Here is an 11010-nt window from a genome sequence, read left to right on the forward strand (position 1 = left end):
TTGATTTTATTCTATTTCTACCCTGCCCTTTCCCAACTGTAGAATAATTTGATGGGAGGGCCTGATCTTAGACAAGGTTCAGAATAAACCAAACACCCCGTGACGTAGAGTGGTAAGCTGCAGTACTACAGTCCAAGCTCTGCTCACGACCTGAGTTCAATCCTGAAGGAAGTCGGTTTCAGGTAGCAGGCTCAATGTTGACTCAGCCTTCCATCCTTCTGAAGTCGGGAAAATGAGTACCCAGCTTGCTGGGGGTAAAGTGTAGACGACTGGGGAAGGCAATGGCAAACCACCCCGTAAACATAGTCTGCCTAGAAAACGTCAGGATGTGATGTCACCCCATGGGTCAGTAATGACCTGGTGCTTGCACAGGGGATTACCTTTACCTTTTTTTTTCATCTTCCAAATTTGAAAGAGAGAACAACTGGCTCCCGGTCACCTTTTAAAGGCACAGTGGAAGCATTAACCCACCTCTCCACAATCCTACTCTAACCGCTACACTATGCTTCTGAGTATGCACGTCACTTCAAAAAGGATGTGGACAGAAAGGAACAGGTCCAGAGGAGAGCGACAAGGATGATCAGGGGGGTCTGGAGACCAAGCCCTGCGAGGAAAGGCTGAGGGAGTTGGGAATATTTTATCTGGAGAAGAGGAGGTTGAGGGGGGACATGATTGCTCATTTGAAGGGCTGTCACTTAAGAGGAGGGCAGGGAGCTGTTCCTGTTGGCAGCAGAGGATAGGACTTGCAATAACGGGTTTAAATTGCTGGCAAAGAGATACTGGCTGGATATTGGGAAATATTTTTTACAGTAAGAGTTATTCAACAGTGGAATCAGCTACCTAGGGAGGTAGAGAGCTCCCCCTCACTGGCAGTCTTTAAGCAGAGGCTGGACAAGCACTTGTCAGGGATGCTCTAGCCCAGTTATGGCGAGACTTTTAGAAACCGAATGCCCAAACTGCAACCCAAAACCCACTTATTTATCGCCAAGTGCCAATACGGCAATTTAACCTGAATACTGAGGTTTTAGTTTAGAAAAAACAACTCATACATTCACATATTTTGCATTAAAAGAAAAACATATAACAGAGCTTTCAATGATACAAACAACTTTTTATTGAAAGGTAAAAGTTTGCATTTGGCATGCATCTCTCCAGGACTCGTCCTCTGCTCAGCCACTGGACATTATTGTACATAAGTAAAGAATTATACTGTGCCTGAACCTCCTCAAGAAGTGCTTGAAACTGTCGACAATTCAGAGCACGAGCCATGATGTAATTCACCATTTTTGTGACATCTTTGAGGACATCGTCAAATTTTTTGAACAATGTGATTTTTGCTGTTGCGTGCATGCTGATAATTTGTCTACCCTTGGCTCATACTTTGTAAGTTTGAGAGCAACACGTGCAGCACTCAGGTCGCCTGTTTCTGGTGTCAGATTTGATATAATTCAAAGCTGAAAACAGCTGCTCACAAGCATAAGATGATCCAAACAAAGTAAGGAAAGCAATCCCAAGTGCTTTCATTGACTTAAAATTATTTGGCAGAGAATTCCACACTTTACGGATTTCATTTTCAGAACTAACTGTGCTGTCCTTTGGCATCCCTTCTACTCAAGTGTTTAACGAAGTTATAGAATTTATTTTTCCAGATAGAGCTTGAAATTCTATTTCCAGATTTTCTAAATCTAACCAGTGTAGGCAGGAAAGATCAAGTTCTTCAAATCTGGATTTATCTGGAGAAGTAAGAAAACACAGGGTTGTCTCCATCTTACGGAACTGTAAAAATCTGTTACTAAAATTCACCTTTGCAGCTGCTACAATGCTAGAAAATTCCTTGTAGATTTCCTGATGGCTTGTAGGATTGTCTGCAAATGTTGTAGAATTTTCTAAATGCTTTTTTAGATGGGCTGGGCCCCAGACAAACTGAAGACGGGCGGGGGCCCGACAAACAGCTGAGCTGCCCTGCAGCTCAGCCGAGAGGGGGGGCGTGGCAAGGTGCTCGGCCACAGCCTCCCGGTCCAAACTGAAGACGGGCGGGGCCCCGACAAACAGCTGAACTGCCCCGCAGCTCAGCTGAGAGGGGGGCATGGCAAGGTGCTCGGCCACAGCCTCCCGGTCCAAGCTGAAGAGGGGCAGAGCGTCCGACAAACAGCTGAGCTGCAGCCGCAGCTCAGCTGAGAGAGAGGGAGGGGCTTGCCCCGGGTGCAAGGAGAGGGAGGGCGCCAGCGCAGGCTTGGGGAGCATGGGCTTGGGGAGAAGGAGCACCGCCCTCAGCGCCTTCACCACAGCAACACGGCACAGCCCTAGGCAGACGCGACAGGTCCACGCATGCCCACAGAGAGGCTGCGGCACGCGTGCCATAGGTTCGCCAACACGGCTCTAGCCTGATCCTGCATTGAGCAGGGGGTTGGACTAGATGGCCTGTACGGCCCCTTCCAACTCTAGGATTCTATGAGTATGTTACATAAGAACATAAGAAAGGCCCTGCTGGATCAGACCAAGGCCCATCAAGTCCAGCAGTCTGTTCACACAGGGGCCAACCAGGTGCCTCTAGGAAGCCACTAACAAGACGAGTGCAGCAGCACCATCCTGCCTGTGTTCCACCGCACCCAAAATAATAGGCATGTTGCCCCTTAGTTTCCTAACAGCTGTCCTTTAGTACCACAGTAGTGCTGCCTGTCCCATCCATATATTCCATTCAGAAGCAAGAGCCCAAACTGTCTGAATAATCTAAGATACAGATAAACAGGAGTGCTCCTGATATTGAAATGTATCAGTTAAATGCAGGACCTGCGGACCAGTAAAGCTCGGAGTAAATCCAAATATCAAGGATTGCAGTTAATCAGATGTCCAGATAGGTGGGGAAAGTAAGTGAGAATCCAAAGCGGAAGCCATCCCATAACAGCCCTGCAATATCCACCAGCAGTAACTTACCCACGTTCTTTGAATTTTTCTATATCTTCCATGGGATTGTTCCCACCAATTAAAAGGCATTGGCTGAAAAAGAAAAGCACGTGCATGACCTCGACGACCCAAAAGACACAGTCACGCTCGATGTCACATGAACACATGAAGGTGCCTTATACTGAATCAGACCCTTGGTCCATCAAAGTCAGTATTGTCTACTCAGACCAGCATCGGCTCTCCAGGGTCTCAGGCAGGGGTCTTTCACATCACCTACCTGCCTAGTCCCTTTAACTGGAGATGCCGGGGATTGAACTGAGGACCTTCTGCATGCCAAGCAGATGCTCTACCACTGAGCCACAGCCCCTCCCCTTGCCAATCTGGCTGCACCTACCTAAACTGCGGGAAATGTGTTGTGAAGTGGGAGATCACTTCGTCTATCTGCATCGCAAGCTCTCTCGTGGGAGTGATGATGATTGCACCCACCTGCCACAGCATACAGAAGAAGAGAGGGAAACGTTTCAGGTTTTTTTGTGTTTTTTTTGAGGCCACTGACATTTCCATCCTGAACAAATGCACTTCCTGTAGATTTCAGGAGGATATTAAAAAGCTGTTGCAGAAGAGAATGGCAAAGAAGATCAAACACTGAGCTTGTCCTGGAACCTGCTACGTCAGAAAATCACTGTCGCCTTGTGCCTGCATAAAGAAACTTCAAATACTTAAAAAGTATTCAAATGCTAAAATGTTACATTAACAGGTCCTCTCTGCTTGCATGGGCTAGGGTCCTGCTGGTGGCTGGGAGGGGCATTCAGTAATCCCAGGCCCAAAACAAGCGTCAACAAAAAGAACCAAGATCCAATACACACAGAGACCAGGTTGCTATCATTCACACCTCGGTGATGTCCAGATCAAACACCTACAAAGATGCTCTTCATGAAGCCACTCTTGGAAGTTTGGAAGTTACAGTTCATAAAGAATGCTGCTTATGAATATAACTTTGCAAGAACACATTACACCTTCCTAAGTTATCTGCACTGGCTCCCAGCTTGTTGCAATGTGCTGCTTTTGACCTTTAAAGCCCTATATAAGGTTCATATTTCCCCCTATAGGCCCACCTGGGTCATAGCTACTCAAGAGGCCCTGGCTCAGGATTTTCTCCCTTTGGAAGTTGAAGTTGTTATCTACCAGAAGCTGAGTTTTGTTGGTGGTTCTGGAGATGCAGAAAACTTTCCATTGGCAAGTCTGTATGTGATCTTCCATAATCTCGTTTTGTATATAGGCTAAAGCTCCTTTTATTCTGTCAGGCATTTGGGGGACTAGCTTCAGATTCTCACAGTTTCTTTGCTTTGATATGTTTAGTTGTAGGTTTTTCCTACTTTGTATGGAGTGTTTTATTTCTTTGCTGCAAACTGCCTTGCATATGGTTCTCTGTTGAAAAGGAGGTGTTTAACTATTGTAAGTAAAACAGTATTTGTCTAACCAATCACCTCGGGCAACTTCCCAGTTCTTTATAGGCATCAATCAGAAATTTTTTTAAAATTAATTAAATTTTTACCTGCATTTTCTTAAGCTTTTCTTCCCGCCGGAGAAGAATTTCTATGATAGGAATGACAAAAGCTAAAGTTTTTCCACTGCCAGTTACCTGTGGGGGGGGGGGGGGGAGAAAAGTCCAGAAAACGTTTCTTTAGCTCTTTATGTCACAAAAGGGCAAAATCGCAGCTTTACTGAATAACAAAATACTCACAGCTTCAGCAGCGACGTCCTTGTTTGTCATAAACAAAGGAATAGTTGCAGACTGAAAGAGAGAGAGAAATGCACCATTCTAAAGGGGAAGAATATAGGGGGAATGGTCCTTTATAAAAGCATGAGATGTACATGGGATGCTGCTAGAGGTCTGTGACTTCTCTAAAAGCATGAGATAGTCGGGAACACCCAAAGCTATATCACTACTGAGGCTAGGCAAGATCAAGATCTGAATGAGGAAGTATTGCAGTAGACAATGTGGATTATCTCCATGAAGACATTGTTTTATTCCTATTCTTATTTACATCTTGCATTCTTATGGGTGTGGAGAAAACAGTCTCATTCAACCAGAATATCATAGAGTTGGACCACCGGGGTCATCTAGTCCGACCCCCTGCACAATGCAGGAAATTGACAACTCTCCTCCCCCCCCCCACACCCTCAGTGACCCCTACTCTATGCCCAGAAGATGGCCAAAGTGCCCTCCCTCTCACAATCTGCCTAAGGTCGTAGAATCAGCATTGCTGACAGATGGCCATCTAGCCTCTGCTTAAAAACCTCCAGGGAAGGAGAGCTTACCACCTCCCGAGGAAACCTGTTCCACTGAGGAACCGCTCTGTTAGAAAATTCTTCCTAATGTTTAGATGGAAACTCTCTTGATTTAATTTCAACCCGTTGGTTCTGGTTGAAAATATTCGTGTGAGTCTTTAGGGCGCTACTGGACTCTTGCCCTTTTCTACTAAGGGAGGCCGGTACGGGAAATGCTGGAGGAGCCGGCAGCGCCCCGAACCCGCTCCCCTCTCGTCGGCTTCCTACCTGTACCGGGGTCATCTGGGAAAAGCGCAGCTCCTCCAAGGCTCGCAGGACGCCGGCGCTCAGCCGGACGGGCAGAGACTCCCACGACTCCTCCGCCGCCGGCTCCATCTCGCCCAGGCCTCTCACGCGTGTCGAAGGGCACGGGTCCGCCCGCTCTCGGGTCCCCCGCGCGGCCGCGGTCCGTCCTCCCGGAGACCGGCCAGAAACTGGAGGCGGTGGAACTTTAGTTCCGCAGCAGAAGCGCGGCTCCAGACTCTTACGGCGCTGGAATCCTCAGCCCTGCCCTGCCCTGCCCTGCCTTCTTCTCCCGCTTCTACTGCAACGGTGCCATCTGAGCAGTGGCCTCCCCTTCCTTCCCTTTTCTCCCTTGTCCTACCCCCTTCCCCCCTGCTCGAGCCCTGTCTGGTTTTATCCTTAACCTTTCCTCTTGTAGTCGAAAAGGGCAGGAGTCCGGCAGCACCTTAAAGACTAACAAAAATATTTTCTGTAGTAGAAAAGGGCAAGAGTCCAGTAGCACCTTAAAGACTAACAAAAATATTTTCTGTAGTAGAAAAGAGCAAGATTGGTTCTCGTAGGTTATCCGGGCTGTGTAACCGTGGTCTTGTAGTAGAAAAGAGCAAGAGTCCGGTAGCACCTTCAAGACTAACAAAAATATTTTCTGTAGTCGAAAAGGGCAAGAGTCCGGTAGCACCTTCAAGACTAACAAAAATATTTTCTGTAGTCGAAAAGGGCAAGAGTCCGGTAGCACCTTCAAGACTAACAAAAATATTTTCTGTAGTTGAAAAGGGCAAGAGTCCGGTAGCACCTTCAAGACTAACAAAAATATTTTCTGTAGTAGAAAAGAGCAAGCGTCCAGTAGCATCTTCAGAGGAGTAACACTGAAGATGCCTGCCACAGCTGCTGGCGAAACGTCAGGAAAGAAAATACCAAGACCACGGTCACACAACCCAGATAACCTACAAGAACCGATGAACTCTGACCGTGAAAGCCTTCGACAATACCTAGTCATCTTGTTTGTGGGCTTCCTAGAGGCACCTGGTGGCCACTTTGTGGTCAAATTGCTTGACGAGGTTTGGTCTGATCCAGCATGGCCTTTCTTATGTTCTTAACAAGTAGGACATAAGAGGAAAGGACATTCTGTTGCAGATTTAAGAGTAGCAGTTCTCTTACAAAGGAATTTGTAACAAAGTGTTACTCCTCTGAAGATGCCTGCCACAGCTGCTGGTGAAACCTCAGGAAAGAAAATACCAAGACCACGGTCACAAAACCCGGATAACCTACAAGAACAGAAAAGATGACTAGGGTTGCCAACCTCCAGGTACTAGCTAGAGATCTGCCGTTACAACTGCTTTCCAGCCGACAGAGATCATTTCACCTGGAGAAAATGGCCACTTTGCCAATTGGACACCATGGCATTGAAGTCCCTCCCCTCCCCAGGCTCCACCCCCAAAATCTCCCACCAATTGTGAAGAGGGACCTGGCAACCCTAAAGATGACTGCAGCAGCATTGTCCTGCCTGTGTTCCACAGCACCTAATATCATAGGCCTGCTCCTCTGAACCTGGAGAGAATAGGTATGCATCACAACTAGTAGCCATTTTGACTAGTAGCCATGGATAGCCCTCTCCTCCAGGAACATGTCCACTCCCGTCTTAAAGCCTTCCAAGTTGGCAGCCATCCCCACATCCCAGGGCAGGGAGTTCCACGATTTCACTATGCGTTCCTTCCCTTTTCTCCCTCGTCGTACCCCCTTCTCCCCTGGTCTGATTTTATCCTTAACGTTTCCTCTCCTTGTATGTCCTACTTGTTATTGGTCCATTGCCTTCCAGCCCCTCCCTGAGATATGAGATATGTAATATGGGTATGGTTTTACAACCCAGACTCATTGCAATAACATCTCTCCCTAGAGGGATAACTGAGCACCATAGCTAGCATTAGGGAATTACAGCGTGTTAAAATGTTTTATGATGTTTAAAATGTTTTTATAGTGTGTCAGAATGTTTTACCTTTATATCTAAGCAACTGTTGATGTATGTTGACCCTGAGCCCAGCTTGGCCAGGGGAGGGTGGGGTATAAATAATTTTTAATAATAATTACTGTCATTATTGTTTATTCCACCCTTCCTCCAAAAGCTCAGTGAAGCACACATGCCTCTCCCTCACACCCTCATGATAACCCTGTTAGGTAGGCTAGGCCAAAAATGACTGGCTCAAAATCCCAGTTAGCTTCACAGCCTGAAATTTTAGACCCAGTTCTCCAACATCATACTGGTTGGGAAATCTGAATGCTACTGACAAAGGGAAACAGCTTTCTCTCTTTTCTTTCTATTTTGCTTTCCACCCCAGTGGGTAACCGAAGCCTCTAACACTGTTCTTCCCTCTTGTTTTCTCCTCTCCACCCCTGTGAGGTAGGTTAGTCTGAGAGTAGGGATGCCAGCCTCCAGGTAGGACCTGGGTAAGGTTGCCAACTCTGGATTAGGAAATTCCTGGTGATTCTGGGGGTAGACCCTGGGGAGTGAGGGGTTTGAGGAGGGGAGGGACTTTAGGGGGTATAACACCATAACATCCACCCTTCAAAGCAGTAGTCTGGAGATCGGTTGTAATTCGTGGAGATCGGCAACCGTAGACCTCGGGATCCCCCAGAATTTCAGCTCATCTCCATACTCGAGATCAGTTCCCCTTAGGATTGCCAACCTCCAGGTACTAGCTGAAGATCTCCAGCCGATAGAGATCAGTTCCCCTGCAGAAAATGGCCGCTTTGGCAATTGGACTTCATGGTATTGACGTCCCTCCCCAAACCCCTCCCTCCTCAGACTCTGCCCCAAAAACCTCCTGCTGGTGGTGATAGCGGACCTGGCAACCCTAGCTCTCCTGGAGAAAATGGTTGCTTTGGAGGGTAGACTTTGTTCCCCACTGAGGTCCCGGTCTTCCCCAGGCTCCACCCCCAAATCTCCAGGAGTTTCCCAACCTGGAGCTAGCAACCCTACCCCTCACCAGTAGTCCAGGAGGACCCAATCTAAGAAGGTGCTGGCACAAGGTCACTAAGGGAGCTTTGATGACTAAGTGGGGATTTGAGCCTGGGTCTCCCAGATCCTAGGCCAGAATTCTAACAGTACACCTAGGGTTGCCAACAGGCTGGGGGGGGAGGGAGAACAACATCCTCTTTCATTAATATAGTGTATAGAAATGGGAAGCTGAAGTTTTTCATGGCATGGAAGTAAATAATATTACATGGTAAAAAGATTCCCATTAAAACTATATTAAAGGGACAGGACATATTTCCTCCAGGAAACAAAATGTTTTCTGCTACCTTCCATGACCTTGAGGGAGGGGAGAGTCTGGGGTTGCTACACAGAGAAGAATTGGTTTTTATATGCCGACTTTCTCTACCACTGAAGGAAGAATCAAACCGGCTTACAATCACCTTCCCTTTCCCTCCCCACAACAGACACCCTGTGAGGTAGGTGGGGCTGAGAGAGTGTGATTAGCCCAAGGTCACCCAGCTGGCTTCATGTGTAGGAGTGGGGAAACAGACCCAGTTCACCAGATCAGCCTCCGCCGCTCCTGTGGAGGAGTAGGGAATCAAACCCGGTTCTCCAGATCAGAGCCCACCACTCCAAACCACGGCTCTTAACCACTACACCATGCTGGCTATGCAGAGGAAGGCAATGGCAAACCACTTCTGCTCCTCTCTTGCCTGGAATGCCCCATGGACGGGGTCCCCCTAAGTCAGTTCCAACTTGACAGGATGTTGTTCTTTCTCCTCAATGGGGACCCAAAGCAGCTGGTACCATTCTTCTCTCCAATTTATTTATTTTAGGTTGAGAGTGGGGGTGACTCCTTGAGTCACCCAGGGAGCTTTGATAGCAGAGTGGGAATTCGAACCTGGGTCTCCCGCATCCCAGCCTGACGCTCTAACCACTATACCACTTTGGCTCTCTAAGTTCCATGCTTGGGTCTCCAGACATGGGATCTAGTTCTTTAAAAAATCAGTTGGGGAAAAGGGATTTCCCAAGTAGAAATACTACCCCTCTTTAAACAACAGTAGGGGAATAAGCATTGGGTTTAAAGGGAGTGGGTGCATTACCAAGCAGGGAAATAAAAAGGGGTTAAGACTCTACACACATGCCCTAATTCCCCGGCATTACAACCTTGGTCAATACTGGGCCCACCACAGCAGCTTTTAGGGCCAAGTAACATCTGGAGTACCAGTCACAAAACTCCATCACCCTGTGCAGTTTGGGTTTGACTTCGTACACTTCTCGGGGGGGGAGGGGGGAAGAAGGAGAACGTCAACCATTGGTGAAATGGTTTAATTACATGATTCAACAAAATCAGACAGTATTCTTCCTTAAACTCTGTTCCTTAAAGAAAAAGGTCGAGGGGAAGTCAGCGCAAGAATGTAGAGAGGGCTGCTTAAAATGCAAGAGAAGCACCAGGCTCTGGTTTATTTCATTATTTTAAAAGAAGGTGTTTATTTACCGAATCGGGCCATATTTCAACTTGCAAGCACTTGTAAATGTACATCTTTCTAGCTCAATTTCGAAGGTGTTTCGAGACACGTAAGAGTTGGCATACAACAGTCACGGCATGGTGGGGGAGGGATGGCACCCCCACCTCCAGCTTGAAGAAGTGCGGTTAGAATTGTCCGCCTGAGACTGAAAAAGATTACTTGAACCGTGAAAACTTGTAACAAATTTTAATTAAATTAAATTTGGTACAAAACTCTTTTAGGCGTAACCGACAGAATGCCCCTTCGCCCCGATCTTGAAAAGAACCCAAATCCCTGCCCCCCACCCCACCCCCAAATTACAACCAATATACATCAGTCCAATATACATTAGCCACAACGTCATCTTGGGATCAGCACCCGCTCCAGTCAACAGGCGCTGCCATTTTTAAACCCATCATCAAGGTAAGCAAGAAAAATAGTTTGTACAAAACAGAAAGTCGGCGTGTGTCTGAAAAGAGAGAAAAGCACAAAATATATTGGTTTCTTTCAAGATCGCCTAATTGGGCTTGCCAACCCCTTTCTCAAGGGAGGCTCCTGTGCCTTGTTAACAGCCCCACAACGGGGAGAAATTCAACTGGTCGGCAAATTTGATCCTGGGGGGGTGCCATCGTGGGGGGAAACTGCGCCTGCTGAACACCTGCCTGTTGTGCTGCTGTTCACCACGCAAAAGGCTCTTGGGAAGATGCGCCATCAGGGAAGAGCTGCAGCCCTGTTGCGTTTCCCCCGGCCACATAAAAGGCACAGGGGCTTATCCCAGGAAAGAGGTCTGCAATCCTAACTATAACCAGACAGCAGTCAGCTGCAGATCTTTAACATACGGGCTGCATAGCATAGTCATTTCTCTCCTTCTCCCGTCTCCCTGGCCCCCAAATTTGGCATCAGGACCTGGGCTCCTGAACACTAGCGCTTGCAGCAGCGCTAGAAAACTGAAGAAGCTTTTGGGTCTGCGAGCAACTGGGGAGAAGTTTACTCTTTAGTCAACTGGTCACAAAAGGCTGCCTCTTTACCCATTTGCACAGTCAAGACTATACCAGT

At 47.5% G+C, this 11010-nt stretch overlaps 1 protein-coding gene across 1 annotated transcript in view; it reads right to left on the bottom strand.

The window, feature by feature from the left end:
• DDX55 (DEAD-box helicase 55) overlaps window positions 1-5574 on the bottom strand; it is a 66084-nt gene extending 60510 nt beyond the window's left edge. Inside the window, exons 1-5 of the mRNA XM_056859436.1 lie at window positions 5464-5574; window positions 4649-4699; window positions 4460-4546; window positions 3299-3390; window positions 2935-2997 (exon numbers count right to left, since the gene is read on the bottom strand). Of these exons, the coding sequence (XP_056715414.1) occupies window positions 2935-2997; window positions 3299-3390; window positions 4460-4546; window positions 4649-4699; window positions 5464-5571 (401 nt within the window). The 5' untranslated portion in view covers window positions 5572-5574. The remainder of the gene's footprint in view (window positions 1-2934; window positions 2998-3298; window positions 3391-4459; window positions 4547-4648; window positions 4700-5463) is intronic.
• Window positions 5575-11010: the final 5436 nt, after the last annotated feature.

This window comes from Euleptes europaea, chromosome 13 (assembly GCF_029931775.1).
Source record: "Euleptes europaea isolate rEulEur1 chromosome 13, rEulEur1.hap1, whole genome shotgun sequence".
NCBI classification, from domain to species: domain Eukaryota; kingdom Metazoa; phylum Chordata; class Lepidosauria; order Squamata; family Sphaerodactylidae; genus Euleptes; species Euleptes europaea.